General features: G+C 43.1%; 1 protein-coding gene across 2 annotated transcripts in view; it reads right to left on the bottom strand.

Moving 5' to 3' along the window:
* Nucleotides 1-674: 674 nt before the first annotated feature.
* DNAH6 (dynein axonemal heavy chain 6) overlaps nt 675-17,876 on the bottom strand; it is a 297,682-nt gene continuing 280,480 nt past the window's right edge. For both annotated transcript variants that reach the window (XM_032243483.1, XM_032243484.1), the window contains 7 exons: nt 14,684-14,813; nt 12,270-12,397; nt 8,294-8,479; nt 7,698-7,770; nt 6,387-6,538; nt 4,128-4,350; nt 675-963 (listed from right to left, as the gene is read on the bottom strand). In XM_032243483.1, the coding sequence (XP_032099374.1) occupies nt 860-963; nt 4,128-4,350; nt 6,387-6,538; nt 7,698-7,770; nt 8,294-8,479; nt 12,270-12,397; nt 14,684-14,813 (996 nt within the window). In that variant the 3' untranslated portion in view covers nt 675-859. The remainder of the gene's footprint in view (nt 964-4,127; nt 4,351-6,386; nt 6,539-7,697; nt 7,771-8,293; nt 8,480-12,269; nt 12,398-14,683; nt 14,814-17,876) is intronic.

Here is a 17,876-nt window from a genome sequence, read left to right as displayed (position 1 = left end):
CTCTGGCTGACCCTGTTCCTCCAATTCTTTGTAAGAGGGTGGTGTGGTTCCCATCAAGGGCTCAATCCTAGCTGGGTGATTCCCTTGCTTTTTGGGTCACATTATGGCCAAGGAAGCAGGCAGACCATTACAGGCAGGGCTGACACAAGACGGTTTGTCACAGTGGCTGCTCCATTTTAGAACTGACCCACCAACCTCTGCTTTTGAGGTGGCAGAGGCTCCAGTGCACCTGGCTGGGACTTGGTTAGTTTTCACACAGATTCATACTGAAGTGGAAGGGGAAAATCCTCCGTCCTTGGGCAGGACTGGCCTGCCCTCTTGTGAAAGCACAGGCTCTTCCAAGGATTGTGATGTAGCCCCATGGAACAGGGAACTGACATCTCGAGCCGACCTCTTATCCTGCTCCTTTGCCCTACAGTTGTGCCCGCTGCATCAACCTCCCATGCACTGGACTCTGAGAGCCTTAATCTAGTCTAGAAATGGAAGCACCCGGGATCTTTTCAATCAGGGTGAAGAGGAAAGAAGCCTGTGTGAGGAAGCGAGTGCTGAGTCCTGACTCCTTCTGGGGGGTCCCAGAAGGTAACTGATGGGAAGCTGCCTGGCTCTCACTTAGGGTGGGGGAGCAGGCTTACTAGGTGGGTGCTGAATCTGCTGCCTCTACATAAGAGCTTGGATTGCCGACAGAAAGAACTCAAAACACTTTAAGGTCATAAGAGAAATAAAAGTCATACTTAATACCTTTAAGTCAAATCAGAATTAACACCATTTTGCTCACATAGAAATTATTCAAACCTTTCTCCCCCATTAGGAAAGATGTCTGGCCTGGTTCTTTTTCGGTGCTGAGGTGGCACCTACCTTCTCATTCACTCAGCTGGCAGAGCAAAGCTGATCCCTTGGCAATCCAGTAGTCTTTGGACCGCTTGGAGGGTAAGAGGACGGTTACCACAAAGTTGGTTGAATGCCCTGGTTGAGGATACAGGAAAAAAAGGGTTGTTACTTAGAGAATAGCTTCCACATACACAGAGAGAGGCTACTAAGAGTCAAGACATCTGGGTTACAGGCCTGATTGCCCTAAGGATGTTGGACAAATAGTCCTTTATGGGTCTGTTTTATGCTCTATAAAATGAAGATTTTACAACAAATAATTCTTTAGGACTCGTCCAGCTTAGACTTCACAGAACTTTTTTTTTTTGAGACAGGGTCTCACTCTACCACCCAGGCTGGAGTGCAGTGGTGTGATCTCAGCTTGCTGCAACCTCTGCCTTCCTGGGTTCAAGTGATTCTCCTACCTTGGCCTCTTGAGTAGCTAGGACTATAGGCGCATATCACCATGCCCGGCTAATTTTTGTATTTTTAGTAGAGATGGGGTTTCACCAGTTGGCCAGGCTGGTCTCAAACGGCTAGCCTCAAATACCTGCCTTGGCCTCCCAAAGTGCTGGGATTATAGGCATGAGCCACCACTACCAGCCTAATAATTTATTAAGAACCAGGATTCAAAGGAGTTTCATATCTGGCAACAGTGATGTTTCTCTTAAATCTGTCAATTGGTAGGTTTCCCTCTGCTTCTTTTGCTGCCCCCTTGTAATATATTTGTTGAAACAACCAAACTGTTCGTCCTGTTAAGTTTCCCAGAATCTGGATTTTGATGGCAGCATTGCTGTGGTGATTTTAAATATATTCCTCTCTTCCTTTAATGGGTGGTTAGATCTAGAGGCATGACTACATTCAGGTTTGAGGGTTTTTTTTTTTGAAATAGGGTCTCATTGTTTTGTCCAGGCTGGAGTGCAGTGGTGTGATTATGGCTAACTGCAGACTTGAACTTCTCGAATCAAGCGATCCTTCTGCCTCAGTCTCCCAAGCATGCTAATTTTTGTATTTTTTGTAGAGACGGGGTCTCGCCATCTTGCCCAGGCTGGCAGGTTTGAGTTTTAAGAATACTTCTTAGGTCATATGTACTTCTGTCAGGAAGCACATTGTGTCTGATTGCCTTTCTTTTTTGGAATATTAGTGGCCATTGATGACTACTATATAGGACTACCCCTCCTTTAAATAGCTGAAAAAAGAGTTTCTGCTGATCCTTGTACAAAATGGGGTTTCTGTCACAGTTTCGGATAAGGTTAGGTTGTTGGTCCCCTCTCCTTACTGATTTGTAAGAATTCCTTATGCCAGGCTTCTATAGTTCAGATGTTTGATCCCTCCAAATCTCATGTTCATTAATGTTGATCCCCAATGTTGGAGATGGGGCTTAATGGAAGGTGTTTGGGTGATGGGGGTCAGATCCCTCATGAGTAGATTAATACTCCTTGGGATGGAGGGGTGAGTTGTCACTTTATTAGTTCTTGTGGGAGCTGCTTGTTAAAGAGTCTGGCGCCTCCCTCCCATCTTGCTTGCTTCCTGTCTCGCCATGGGATTGTTAGACACCAGCTCCCCTTCGCCTTCTGCTATGAGTGGAAACAGCCTGAAGCCCTCACCAGAGCAAATGCTGGCATCATGCCTCTTCTATAGCCTGTGGAACCACGAGCCAAGTAAACTTTTCTTTAAAGTTACCCAGCCTCAGGTATTCCTTTATAGAAACACAAACACAAACAAACCAAGACAGTTGGATTTTTTTTTTTTTAATTGAGATGGGAGTCTCACTATGTTGCCCAAGCTGGTGTTGAACTCTTGGGCTCAAGTGATCCTCCCACCTCAGCCTCCTAAGTAGCTGTGACTATAGGCACATGATACCACACCCGGCTAGACAGTTGGATTTTTTTCAAAACAGAAGGTCAGTGATGATTAATTTAGAGCCTTTGTGTGTTCCAAACTGTCTCTATTCCCTTCCCTTTGGAAGATGGTTTGGTTGCGTTTTGAATTCTGCTTCAAAGATATTTTCTCTCAACCCTTCGAAGATGGTTCTCCATTATCTTCTTATGTGCACTGTGGATAATGAGAGTTGACTGATGTCAATCTGATTCTTATTCTCTGGGATTTCAGTTCCAGCATATATTATACATTGTCTTTTCTCTTTGGTTGTTTTGAGAATATTTTCTTTTTTTTGTCTCTGAGTATCACTTTGGTATGTCTAGGTTTCTTTGAAGATTTGATTATTTGTTGTATGTTGCTAAAAATCATCCCTTCCACTTTGTAAGACCTCATAATCTAAGCATTCAAGTGTTTCTTTAGTTTTGGGAAATTACCAGCCATTATCTTTTTTCAAACATTCTCGCTCCTCCATTCTTTACTTTCTCCTTCCAGGTTGCCTAACTAGAAAAATGTTGCAAATCCTGGCTCCTTCTACAGGGTCACTTCTTTCTCCCTCTCATTGTGCTGTATTCAAGGGGATTTCCCCGGCTCATTTTCTTTGCTTATGCTTCAGCTGTCACCTTGGTGTAAATGTTGAGGTAGCTTTCTTTCTGTCTGGTTTCTTTTTTCAGGGCTGTATATCAGTTTCAGATCCACTCAGTTTTGCATCAGGGCTTTCCATTTATTTGTTTGTTTACTGATTTATGATGGCGTTTTTGCTCTTGTTACCCAGGCTGGACTGCAGTGGCATAATCTTGACTCACTGCAACCTCTGCCTCCAGGTTCAAGCGATTCTCCTGCCTCAGCCACTCCAGTAGCTGGGAATACAGGTGCCTGCAACCAAGCCCGGCTAATTTTTTGTGTTTAGTAGAGACAGAGTTTCACCATGTTGATCAGGCTGGTCTTTAACTCCTGACCTCAGGTGATCCACCTGCCCCAGCCTCCCAAAGTGCTGGGATTACAGGCGTGAGCCACCTTGCCCGGCCTATTCATTTATTTTAAAATCTCTTTCATGGTGAGTAAAAATGGATTTGGTGGAGAAAAGGAGATTTTAGTGTCTATTCAGGCCACCACTTTAAAAATGGAAGTCTCTACTTGTTAAACTCTATTTTCTACTCGTTAGATTCTAATAGAAGCAAAAATTAATTTATAATATCAATCTACACTCGGAACAAGTAGAATTTACAATTACACTTATGAATTTTGTATGTTTTAGATGGCTTCATTTTAAGTCTAGTTAATTGGCCCAAGGGAGATCTTGGGCCAATTACAGCTTAGTGTTTGGACTTGGATTGAAGATTGTATTCGGTCATTATTTGAACTAATCTTAAGACCATCCTCACCTGTGGTTGAGAGTGTCCCTGCCCGGGCCCCTGTTTTATAAAGTGGGGAGTGGTAAAGTGTTGGGCTTGGCTCATAATTTTGTTGTGGTTCAAAATGCACCACAGGCAGCATTGGATTCATCTGTCCAGGCAATGCATCTTCTATCACCATCTCCTTATCATCCCAACGAGAAGCATCCATGAACATCCCATGAACAAGAACACCATCCTCAGGAGAGGGCAACTGAAAGATACCCACAAGTTTCAAAGTGAGAGGGGGAAAGGGAGCAGCAGGTGTGGCTCATTTCCTGTATCCCATATCCTCACTGGGTAATTCTAAACAACACTCTATACATTGCTATTATTATTCACATTTTAGAGAGGGCAATCCTGAGGCTCTGAGAGGCAAAAAATGTAATAATAATGTAATGACTTTTCCCCTTTTCATGGGAAGTAGGTAAGAGGGCTGCGATTATCATCTGTTATTCTTAGCAAGGTTTTTCAAGGATTTGGATGCCCTCCTAGAAGACAGATTATATATCTGCGATAATATTTGCAGAGTGCCTATGGAAAATTCCTTTTTGTTTTCTCTCTTTTTTAAAAATTGTGCTTACTTTTTAATGTTTCTATTAAATAACAAAGAGCGAGAGTGAGAGACCCAGCCCATGAGAGTCCTGTGATTGGATGTCTCTCCTGGTGCACATTTTTTTTTTTGCCAATTGTGGGCATCTGTGTCATCCTTCCTCAAACACTGAGTGGATTTGGCCAGTTCTGGCCCCAGGTCTTTGGATAATTGGAGCCTCACGTCTGTAAGCAGAGGACTAAGCAGTGCGGATAATATGTAGTGCATTTTATAATGAATAAAAGGATGGTAAACTAAATTCTTTTTAGCTGGTCTTTGCTTTTTCGTGTCCTAAACTTTCTGTTTCTTGGGTGCAGCAGGGTGGGCCTTCCTGTGTTTGGGCTGCCACATATGTTTATGCAGGTTTGCCTGAAAGCTATCCTGCTACCTACTGTGTGTCCAGCATCTGGGCATCCACCCACAGGGATCAACTTTTCCTATGCTGCACCAAGGCAACAAATGGGCTGCCAGTGGCCTTGCCTGTTTGTAACAGAGATAGAGCTGTATTTAGACCAGTACATGCGCTGGTCACATGACATTGGCTATTTCACTTACATCACACTACTGGCCTGTCTCCTGGTCTGTTGGTGGCAGACATTTGCTAGGTGGGTCAGGAGGCAGGCCAGCTAGACAGTCTGAGGTCTCCCCAGATCTCAGAGATTGTAAGGCATTGTCATGGCTCAGCACATATGACCCAAGCAGAGACATGGTATGAAATGAGATGGGGTGGAGGGACAGAGCCCTGGTGGTCACTGTAAACTTCTGTCTGTCAGAATCAGCTTCTGCAGCAGGTGGAGTGTGCTGGGCACAGGCCAGGGCAGCCTCCTGGAAGGCTCTGGTGGGGGCTTTTATGTGGGTGCTGCTTTGCCTTCCTGCAGCCTCAAGTTTTGCTGACATGGGCCTGGGACACCCTCCTCTTAAGACAAGAAGGGTCTTAAAATAATAAGAGGTACAGACATGTTAGCAATTGCTCCAGCACACATAGCTAGTAAAGGTGTCAGAATTCAAACTCAGGCTTGTCTAGTTTTTTCTTTCTCTCTCTCTTTTTTTTTTTTTTTTTTTTTTTTTGAGATGGTTTTTTTTTTTTGTTTCTCAGGCTGGAGTGCAATGGTGTGATTTCAGCTCACCGCAACCTTTGCCTCTCAGATTCAAGCGATTCTCCTGCCTCAGCTTCCCCAGTAGCTGGGATTACAGGCATGTGTCACCATGTCCAGCTAATTTGGTATTTTTAGTAGAGATGGGGTTTCTCTATGTTGGTCAGGCTGGTCTTGAACTCCCAACCTCAGATGATCTGCCCGCCTCGGCCTCCCAAAGTGCTGGGATTACAGGCACGAGCCACTGCGCCTGGCCTGTTTGTCTAGTTTTTAAACCCTTGCTTTTAACCTCTTGCTATATTGCTTCTGTAAGAGGTAGAAGGTTATTATAGTAGCTAAAAAAATATTGCTTTGAAAATATTTCTATAAATCAGACTAGTTTAGGCAGTTCCTATCTGGTCACTGCTAACTGGGGAGCTTATCTTGGAGGTGTGATTGCTACCTTGCTCTCTTGCTCCTGTTAATTGGAGGTGGTGGGGGAGTGGGACATGGGAGGTTGTCTGAAATCTTCAAGGACAGTGGGATAGAAGCTGCTTTGCCGTTAACAGCCAGGTAGGACAATACCTCCATGTCCATGGGCAGTTCTTGTCCAAATTGCACTGTCTTGGCAGCTTCTACCACTGCAGCTTGATCCCGATAGGTGGGAATTATGTTGTATTTGAAACTCAGCTCATCTATAGGCAAATTGTATTTTCGAGCATGATTTTGAAGAGTTCCTGTAATTATGAAAATCAGAAAGCTGGGTTTAAACAACGCTGCTACTCTCCAGGCACTAACCCCCTTCACCCCAACCAGGCTGCCCTGTCATTAGACAGCCTTCCCACCATAGAGAAGACCCAACTCTTAACACCTTAATCGGAGTGGGTTCACGGGGTCAGGAAGCATGCAGGTCATGTTGGGAGGTAAGGGCCCAAGGGATGGACAAACTCTGGTCCTGGTTGAGAAGGGAGGGAAGAAGGCCAGTCTGCAGTGCACTGCCCTGCCCTGTGGGAGACAAACCAGTGAGGCAGTTTCAGAGCCCAATCTCACTAACTTTAGGATTTTGCCCTGTTTGTTTTATATGGGCTGTTTAATAGGTATTAAGAATGAGAGAGATGCTGTGCGTGGGGGTTCACGCCTGTGATCCCAGCACTTTGGGAGGCCAAGGAGGGTGGATCAGGAGGTCAAGAGATCAAGACCATCCTGGCCAACATGGTGAAACCTTGTCTCTACTAAAAATACAAAAATTAGCTGGGCATGGTGGCATGCACCTGTAGTCCCAGCTACTTGGGAGGCTGAGGCAGGAGAATCACTTGAACCCAGGAGGTGGAGGTTGCAGTGAGCTGAGATCATACCACTGCACTCCAGCCTGGTGACAGAGCAAGACTCCATCTCCAAAAAAAAAAAAAAAAAAAAAAGAATGACAGAGATGAAGGGCTTGGCTAATTAGCATTGAGTTGCTAACAGGCTCTAGCCCCATCTGAGGCTCTCTAGCCAGCTTCCCCAAGGGCCGATGGAGGCACATAAGAAAATTTCTTAGAGGGAAGGAAGCTGCTCACAGCTGGGGCCTGAACAGGTGGACAGAACTTGGTGCCCCCGAGAGTGGGTCACATGGGGAACTGAGGCATACTCTGTGTGTTCATGGAGGCAGCAGTGCCTGCACTTATGTAACCTGAGAGGGGCAGGGATTAGGTTGCTGGGGAACATCTGCCATTTCTGCCATCTTTCCTCTACCCCCAACAAGTGAGGAAGAGCAGGACCTTGTTGGATTGCCCTAAGATCAATATCCTCACTATTAGAGCATTAGCAGCCATACCATTTCCCCAGTACCTCAAAACCCTGTGTATGACAAGTCATGCCTTTCCTGTGGGGTTTTTCTAGGAAAAGCACTGGTACCTGTTAGAAATCCTTGAGGAAAGAAGAAACCGGAGATCCAGTAGGACTTAGGCTGTCCTCTTTTGAGCCACAACTGAAGGAGAAACATACTCATAATAAATATTATTTCTGGGATAGCATTTGTCTTCTAAAGCAAAGTCCTATTTGGGGAGAGCTTCTCAGGAGGCAGAATCTAAAGCAGCCCTGAGTTAGTCACCGCCCCCACTTCACTGCCTGTCCCGTTCCTCTTCCTGTTCTGCCAGAATGATGACTGCAGACCCAGAGCCTGGTTATTGTGGGATATGTGAGAGGGAGACAGCAGCAAAGTTGTCTGGGGTTTGGACTCATCTCAGTTGGTCTATACCTCACTGTGGAGTCCCATGAACTAGAGCTGAAACCCCAAGGATGCCTGGAATTGAAATGGAATGTGGGGATGAGTGCCTAGGGCAAACCATATAATCAGTGTAAGACTTAAGTGATATCATTCTGGACACTTCTGTTTCTCTGGGCTCAGACTATCCATCAGTGACTGGATATCTTCAGTCAGAGCTTCCTAGGGACCTTAGGCCAGCTATGCCATCATATTCATCAAACCCCAGTGAAGGGAATTTTCTTACATCCACAAATGAGGTCCTCAGGATAAGGTCTTTGACCCACGATCCTAGTGGCTTCAGGGATGGGTAGGCTGTGTTGGACCACAGAGCGGGAACCTGGTTGTTGAGGAAACTGTTATATACTTTTTCCATTTCTTCAGACATCACCACCAATCCAGCGATGGCTTTGTTGAGTGTTTCCAGAGAAGTCTGAAAGAACAAAAAAGGGATTTAAGGTGCTGGTGGCCTTCACAGATGTCATTATCTAGTCAATGACACACATTCATGGCAGCAGGGGCTACCTTGCCAGGAGGTGCCACTTGCTGGGTTCTATCCTCTTTGTATACTGTCTGCTGGGCCAGACCCTCCAATATCTCCTGCATTATTACAATATATGACTGTTGTGATGTAGCACTTGAGGGTGGCAGTTGGTAGCAGAGTCCAATGCAGTGGAAAGAAGGAAGCAGAAATGTCTCCTGAAGCCTGGAGAAGTGGCTGTGAGACTGTCCAGCACTCCTCGAGGCCGAAAGAAAAATGGGCCCGACTGTGATTTGGGAACCAAAGAGCGTGAGGAAGTGGGGGAGATGGGGAGTGAGAACCATCTCAGGCCACTACTCATTTCTGCTCAGGGGATTCCCCCAACCCCGAGTGTTAGAGCAGAAAAAAGATATAATTTTTTTTTTTTTTTTGAGACGGAGTTTTGCTCTATCCCTTCACTGGAGTGCGGTGGCATGATCTTGGCTCACTGCAACCTCCGCTTCCTGGGTTCAAGCAATTCTCCTGCCTCAGCCTCCCAAATAGTTGGGATTATTGGGGTGTACTGCCATGCCCAGCTAATTTTTGTATTTTTGGTAAAGACAGAGTTTTGCCATGTTGTCCAGACTGGTCTTGAACTCCTGTTCTCAGGTGATCCACCCGCCTTGGCCTCCCAGAGTGCTGGGATTGCAGATGTGAGCCACTGTGCCCAGCCAGAAAGGGGAGAGTCTTAGATGAGACTAATGTTCCAGCTGGTATCAGAGGGTTTCCTTGTACTGGAAACACCTCCTTAAAACATGTCTCGTAGCCTCTCTTCCTCTCATCAGAAAATGGAGGCAGGCCACAGTCCGGAGAGCCACTGGGCTGCAGCGGAGTACAGGGCGATGTTTGCCCCCTGGCTAAAGACGAAGGAGAGCATATAGGTGGGTTATGGTCCCCATAGGTTGTGAAAACTGCCATATATTGGGAAAATATAATAGGAAGATGTTAGAGGCAAAATTTATGTTGATTAAACAGCCAAATAAGGCCTGGGACCACATGCACTTTCTTAGCGACAGGCGCTGTGTGGATGAAACCAGGCTACTTATCCTTCCATTCTTTCATAGATTTATTTGTTGTTCCCTTCTCCCTGTACCTCTTTTCACAAGAGGCAGTGGTAGGAAAAATAAGTGCTTTACTTAGATTTGTCCTTAAGATCCGAGGAACCATCTGCAGCAGAGTGCAGGAAGGAGGCCCTTAGCCAGAACCAAGACAACCTCCGTGTTAGACCTGGAAATAGGAAGAAGTAGCAGAAGACTCATCTAAAATGCAGAGTGAACACATACAATGAGAGGTGGAGGGAACAGACTGCTGAGACCTTCAAGATCTGCTTAAAATAGACAGAGGTCATGTTGCAGTTGATTCTCCCAAAGGAGGCAGCCAACACACAGATGTATTAAATGGGAGAAAGAGTACTTCAAAGGCTTTCCTTCCCCTATGGCTTGAAGCCTATACAGGGTGGCCTCGTCACTCCCAGGACCTGCCCTATCCCACAGTTCTGTCTGGAGGAGAGTGGGTTCACCAGGATGGCATTTCCCAAGGCTCATGGGTACTGCTGCCTTCCCCTGGCTTTCTTATTGTCACCATAGTGCTGCCTGGCTGTTCCCAAGGGGAAGGGAGGGTGAGGCTAGGAACAAAGCCAGGGCAAGGCAGGAGCAGGCCTTGCAATCTAGGACTAGAGGTCAGGTGAGGAAGGCCTCTGGCACAGTCACAGCATGCCTTGGTGGGCACCTCCCTTCTGATGGGAATGCTTGGCTGTGATTCCTGATGGCCCTGTGGGCCACCTGACACTGGGCTCCTCCAGTTATGCGTCCATGAGGTGAATTCCTCCGTTAGTGGTGATCTGGGTTTTGTTTGGCCAGAAGTGACCAAGGGAGACCTGAGAGTCACATTTGTTCACTCATACATTCGAATATTCATGGAAGATTTAGTATGTCAATTACTAAGGAAAAAAAGATGACAAATATAACAGTTCCCTTGTCTTTAAGAAATTCTTTGTTACAGTATCCATGCTCATGGGGGAAAATTACAAAAAATGTAAGAAATACAGTGGTGGACACAGACACCTGAGATGACAGGGCCTTGAAGATGGGACCCTAATTCATCTGGCAGTAGAGGGAAGGGCTGGTCTCTCCAGAAAGACATTATGGAGGAAGTGACATTTGAATTTATCTTCAAGTGGGTAAAAGTTCATGGAAAGGGCAAGACATGAGTAGCATCCATCTCCTGGTCTTCCTCAGAACAGCAGCACCTCCTTAGTGCTAGCTGGGCACATAGCGCCCCCTCTAGAGACTGCATTTCCCAGCCATCCTTGCAGCTGGGGTGTGGCCATGTGACCAAGTTTTGGCTAGTGGGATACAAGAAGAACCTCTGGATCACATCTGTATAATGAAGCTGCTTTTCCTTGCCTCTCTCTTTCCTGCTTCCCACTGGCTGGCAAAAGGGGACAACTGGGACAGCCACCTTAGACCCAGACACAGAAGTTGTCAGTTGAGACTAGAAGAGCCAATCTGTTTATCCCTGGATGAGCTCACAAAGCAGAATTAACTACCTCCCCTAGACAGGGCTCCCTCTGGGCTGTTAGGGGGGAGTAAAGTGAATGTTTATCTTGTTTTGGACTATGTTATAGGGATCTTTATCATAGCAGCTTAGTCTATGCCCCCATTCATCCAATATAGAAGGAGATAAGCCCTGACCTGGCGACCTGATCAGGAGACTGAGAGAGGAGAGAGACAGCCTGCTGACTTTGGTGCATACCCGACTAGACGCCATAGTCCCAAGGTGAAGACCACATACTCAGCTGACCCAGGGCCCATCTAACCAACAAACCTAGGTATTGCCAGCCAAGCAGCAACATCCAGAGACTTTGCCTTTCTAATAGGGAACAGAAATGGTCTTTTGCTGTAAAAGATCTCTCTCAGTTCTACCCCAATCTTATCCCCAAGTCTAGACCTTGAACTAGGCATTTGGTTTCCTGCTTAGCAGTAACACTTTTGCTGTTAATGCTCAATATTTGCTAATAGTTATTATTTTTCTTTTATCAAAGTTATACACAGAGAAACTAGGAAGACCTTTAACCATCATTATAAGTACAAGGCAGTGCAGAGAGAAAGTATCTATGAACATAAAGCAGAGGATGAAATAGGTGTTTGCAAATTTTAGTGGCATTAAAACCATCTGGGGAGTTTATTTAAAATTCATATTCCCAGGCTCTGCTTCAAGAAATTCTAACTCAGTAGGTCTTGAGTGGGATCAAGGAATCCACATGTTGAACACATACCACAGGGGACTCTAATGCTGGCATTTTGTGACCCTCACTTTGATAAATTATGGTTTTCATAGTCTTGCTTAAAGACTACGCTATTAAATGCAAACTAGATATAAGGAACAAGCACTGAATCACTCCTAATTGAGTGCTTAGGTCTCTGATCAATTTCTCGTGAGTCAATAGAATCTAAGGGTGTAAGTTAGGACAGGGAGGAGACTGAGAATATATAATATTACATATCTACTCCATCATTATTAGAAAATGGGAATACAGATTCATTAGAGAAGGGTAAATTCATTTTAGACTAATTGGGCTTGAAGAGTTGTTAGTGTATACAAATGGAAATGCTGAAGTGATGGGAATGGAAAAATTTCATATTACACAATTCTCTACAAAGCTTTGATGCTCGATAGCAAAGATGGAAGTAAGCTCTCATACATGAATTAACTTCAGCAGGTTGTTAAACCGGTCCACTTCCTGTCCAAGCACAGTAGTCAAGGAGTTCAGGCGTCCTTGAGGATCCTTGACGAAAAGGCTCTCAGAAGCACCCTCCATTTCCAGTTTTTCTGAAACATACACAGTGATTCCTCAGGTCAGTTGTCATTGATTTGTTCTCACAGTATTGCTAAGGCAATGTGCTTATCTTAACATTTAAAAAAAGCCCGCTTCTCTCATTGTTTAAACCAGATACATAGGATTTAAATGTGATATTTTTATAATTTATAATGCTTTTGTGATTCACCTGTGTTTATATAGAAGCAATCACAGAAAATTATGCTTAAATTCATGTGTATCAGGGCATATATATATATACATATATACACACACACACACACACAGTTTTTTCTCTCAAACATTAAGCCATTGCATTTTATTTCCTCCCTTAAAGCATGTTCCCCATGGGTATTTTCATCTTCCTAGTGTGAGCTATGTGGTCTATGGCCCTGGGGGCCCAGGGGATGTAGGTCCCCAATTGCTTAAATGAGATCATAGAGAGACTGGCTGTGCTAACGTAGGAGGAGGACTGGGAAAGGGAAGGAGAAACCTGCTCATTTTCATTCTGGTTGACTGTGGGGAGGAGGTGAGGGTTGAGAGGGAAGAGGATGAAATGGAAGGTCAGTATGGCTCAGTGGTATCTGCAAGTTTGATGAGGGGTTTGAAAGGTCTCCAATGTGGAATGAGGGGGGTTGGCAGGAGGGCACGGGAAGGTGTGCCTGGCTTTGCCTTATTGGGAGGCAGAACCCTGAAGCCTTCATTGGCAAATGCTAGCAGGACAAAGCTGTTGTCTGGCAGGCAAGGAACATTCCAGAAACTAGGCTTGAAGAGTTGTTAGTGAATCCAAATGGAAATGTTGGATGGCCCAGTGACCCCGAGTCAGGTGTTTAAATCTCCTGCTTCCTTGCTTACCTGCACTGTAAAGGAAAGGCTGGGGGCAGGAGACAGAGAGGAGACAGACTTAGTGTTTATCCCACATTACTAGCCATTATTTAAAGGGACTGACTGCATTATTAAACAGGCCCATGGGTCAAACTGAATGGAAAATGTAGCTCTTCTTTCTCCCTGCAATCATCAAACACAGGCTCAGACGAAGAATCATATGAGCTACGAAAGAGGAAGGAACAGCATTTTCCTTGCATATCTGAGAAAAGTATGTGTAAACAAATGGCTATGACATACATATGTCAGATTTTTTCTTGACCACACATACTTGGCTGCTGGACAAAAATCCCATAGCAATGCCAATGAGTCTAATCTCTTGGGTCCGCAGTGCTGTGGTTACACGTCCCTGGTCTTCTCGTTCCACCATTCTTCTAAGGGCTATTTCAAACCCTCAGTTCTTTTGTTGAGCTAATTGCTTCCCTGTGCCCTCAGTCTCAGCAGATGACCTGCTTAGCATTTCACAGTAAAAGTACAAGCTTTAGGACGCTTAGAGAGAAAAACCTCGTAGGTGTCAATGGGATTCTACAAAACAAGTGCACGGTCTCTCTAGCTATCCATTCATCTCTCCATCTTTTTCCCAACCAGCACTCCATCTTATACTTATTGATCTTATATTTATTGACTCTATTTGCTTCAACAACAGAATTCTCCACCCAAGTAGACATTCTCTTGAGGGCCTGCTTCTAGGAGGCAGATAACTGACTTCTGAAATCACAGGGCTCCTTTTCTTCCGGCAGGACGCAGTCACTATTTTTTTCTGCCTCAATTTTCTTTTTCCTGTAATGACACTCTTCCAAGCATGAATAAATAAGACATCTAAATCTCCTGTGGATCTAAGAAAAATCTTAAAATAGATCTCTTGTGATAATTCAGGAAGATTCTTTCACTTATCAGAAAACAAGGTGAAACAAATTTAGCCATTTCTTCTAAATAGAGAAAAAAATTTAATGGATTCTACAGCAGGACTATCTTGTAGAACTTTTAATGATGATGGAAGTATTCTCTATCTGTACTGTCCAATATGATAGCACTTGAAATGTGACTGGTGCAAATGAGGAAATGAATTTTAAATTAAATTTAAATTTAGGTAGCCACATGTGGCTAGTGGCTATTTTCTTGCACGCACAGGTCTAGAGACATTAGAATAATGAAACCAAGGGAAGCTCAGGAAAGTCTGGTTAAAGTTACGTGGAGCTGGAAACCAGTTTCCTCCTAATGCTTCTGGGAGTTGAGATGTTGAGCTGCTATATGCTTCTAGTCTATAAATGAAGAGCTCCATGTCAAAAGAGCTCTTTAGGTGAAAAAAAAAAAGCCTACATAATAAACAGGTTTAGATACCTGTTTATCACTCAGTTTTCTGAGTTTATTCCTAAAATTTCCATTACATACAGATTCCTAAAATTATTTGTTACCTGGAACTCTGGTCTGGACAGAAGCAACAAGTTCTTGAACAATTTCGTCATTGCTTTTTCCCTCTCCACCAGTAGATGACCTTGGCTGAACCTCAAGTATGGTGTTGATTAAAGTGTTGGTCTCTTTGTACTGTAATGGCAGTAAGAGAAAAGACTGAAATTCTCAAAAAAAAAAAAAATTGCAGCACATATAATTACTTACAGAAGTAAAGGCATTTCTCTAAAACAATAATATTTATTTTCACTTTATTTTATTGTGGTAAGAACAATTAACATGATATCTACCCTCTTAACAAATTTTAAGTGTGCAAGACATTATCGTTGACTATAGGTACAATGTTGCACAAAAGATCTCTAGTGCTGATTCATCTTGCTTGATTGCAAGTTTATACCTGTTGATTAGTCCCTCCCATTTCCCCGTCTCCCCAGTCCCTGGTAACTACCATTCCACTCTTTAATTCTATGAATTTCACTATTTTAGATAACTCCGTAAAAGCTAAATCATGCAGTATTTGTGTTTTTTGTGACTGGCTTAAGGAAATTTTATTTTCTATCTTGAAGGTAGAGGTGGTAAAATGTGGTCATTGGAAATGCCTAGTACATAGTTGTTACTGACACTAAAATTTTTTTTTTGTTGAACAACAATGTGCTTAATGGGCTGGGCCCAGTGGCTTATGCCTGTAATCCCAACACTTTGGGTGGTCAAGGCAGGAGGATTGCTTTTAGCCCAAGAGGGATTGCTTTAGCCCAAGAGTTTGAGACCAGCGTGGGCAACACAGCAAGTCTCTGTTCCTACACACACAACAAAAATTAGCTGGGTGTGGTGGTGTGCACTTGTGGTGGGGTGCACCTGTGGTGGGAGGCTGAATGGGGGATAGCTTGAGCCCAGGAGTTAGAAGTTGCGGTGAACTATGATCTCACCACTGCACTCTAGCCTGGGCAACAGAGGGAGATGCTATTTCAAAAGGAAAGAAAACAAAAATAATAAATGTACCTAATGCTGCTGAACTGTACACTTAAAAATGATTAAAATGTATATTTTCTCATATATATTTTACTATAATAAAGAATGGTTAAACATTTTTAAGCTAATTAGTTAAAAGAAATTATGAAAGTGAGAGAAAAATAATGAGAACACAGTTTCAGGTCATTGATTTAACTTTTTTTTAAATAAGAAAAATATGGTCTATTATAGGAAATTGAGCTAATCAATTTATGTAATATTAATTCATTTTTAATATTATGAGTCTTCTCATAGCACAGAAAAATCCTCATGAACTATGCTTTAAGTGACTATGTGATAATTTAAGTGACAATGTGATACTAATTATGGTATGAATGCACCATAACTAATATGAGTTATTTATCTATTTTTTGGAAATTTCTAGTTTTTAAAATTTTATTAGACTTATTTTTTTTTTCTTTTTAAGATGGAGTCTCACTCTGTTGCCCAGGTTGGAGGGCAGTGGTATGATCTTGGCTCACTGCAAACTCTACCTCCCAGGCTCAAGTGATTCTTTTGCCTCAGCCTCCTGAGTAGCTGGGATTACAGGCACCTGCCACCATGCCTGGCTAATTTTTATATTTTTAGTAGAGACAGGGTTTCACCATGTTGGCCAGCCTGTCTTGAACTCCTGGCCTCAAGTGACTCACCTACTTTGGCCTCCCAAAGTGCTGGGATTACAAGCATCAGCCACCATGCCCAGCTGATCTTATTAGACTTCGGGAATAGAATATGTATGTATGAATTTCATCCACCATTTTTGAAATTCTTTAAATGATACGTAAAGGCAATATTTTAAAACTGGGTATTACCATATTAATTTCTAAAAACATTGTATCAGTTTATATTTCTAACAATAGTGTATCATAAAATCTGTCTTTCTGTGTCTTTGCAAGATTGATATTATTACTTAAACAAATATTTCCAATTTAATAGATAAAAAATAGTTTCTCATTTTTTGTCCTTTTTTTTGTGATGGAGTCTCTCTCTGTCACCAAGGCTGGAGTGCAGTGGCACGATCTTGGCTCACTGCAACCTCCGTCTCCTGGGTTCAAGAGATTCTTCTGCCTCAGCCTCCCGAGTAACTCGGACTATAGGTGTGCACCACTATGCCAGGCTAATTTTTGTATTTTTAGTAAAGATGGGGTTTCACCATATTGGCTAGGTTGGTCTTGACTCCTGACCTCATGATTCCCTGGCCTCAGCCTCCCAAAGTGCTTGGATTACAGGTGTGAGCCACTGCGTCCGGCCACATTTTTCGCCCAGTCACTGTGCCTGGCCACATATTTTTTTAAGATTTAAATTCTTAAAAATCAAATTCTTAAATTTAAATTCTTTAAGATCTTAAAAAATATGTCCATTGACCATCTATATTACTTGTTTATAAATTTTTCATGTTTTTGCAATTTTTTGATTTTTAGCATTTTATATTAATCTATGATTCTATAATATGAAAAGCTAATTTTTTCTGTTTCAAGATGTTTTGATTTGCCACTTGTAATTTTTTTTTTAAAAATTTTAGATTCAAAGGGTACATGTGAGGTTTGTTACATGGATGTATTGCATGGTGCTGAGGTTTGGGCTTCTATTGAACTTCCCCAAATAGTGAACATAGTACCTAACAGGTTGTTTTTCAACTCTTTTCTTCCTTCCTTTTTCCCCGCTTTTGGGGTCCCCAGTGCCTATTGTTCGCATCATTATGTCCATGTGTACCCAGTGTTTAGCGTCCACTCATAAGTGAGAACATGCAGTATTTGGTTTTCTGTTTCTGCATTAATTCACTTCAGATAATGGCCTCCAGCTGCATCAATTTGCTGCAAAGGACATGATTTTTTTGTGGCTGTGTAGTATTCCATGGTGCACATGTTCCACATTTTCTTTGTCCATTCCACTGTTGATGGACACCTATGTTAATCCTATGATCCTATGTCTTTGTGATTGTGAATAAAGCTGTGAACATATGAGTCCATGCGTTTTTTTGGTAGAATGGTTTATTTTCCTTTGGGTCTATACCCAGTATGGGATTGCTGGGTTGAATATTACTTCTATTTTCAGTTTTTTTGAGAAATCTCCAAACTGCTTTTCACAGGGGCTGAACTAATTTACAATCACACCAACAGTGCATAAGCATTCTGCTTTTTCTGTAACCTTACCAACATGTTATTTTTTGACTTTTTAATAATTGCCAAT

The sequence above is a fragment of the Sapajus apella genome, unplaced genomic scaffold (genome assembly GCF_009761245.1).
Source record: "Sapajus apella isolate SASKATOON/1434 unplaced genomic scaffold, GSC_monkey_1.0 scaffold52, whole genome shotgun sequence".
Lineage (NCBI taxonomy): Eukaryota > Metazoa > Chordata > Mammalia > Primates > Cebidae > Sapajus > Sapajus apella.
This window is presented reverse-complemented; position numbering and strand designations above follow the sequence as displayed.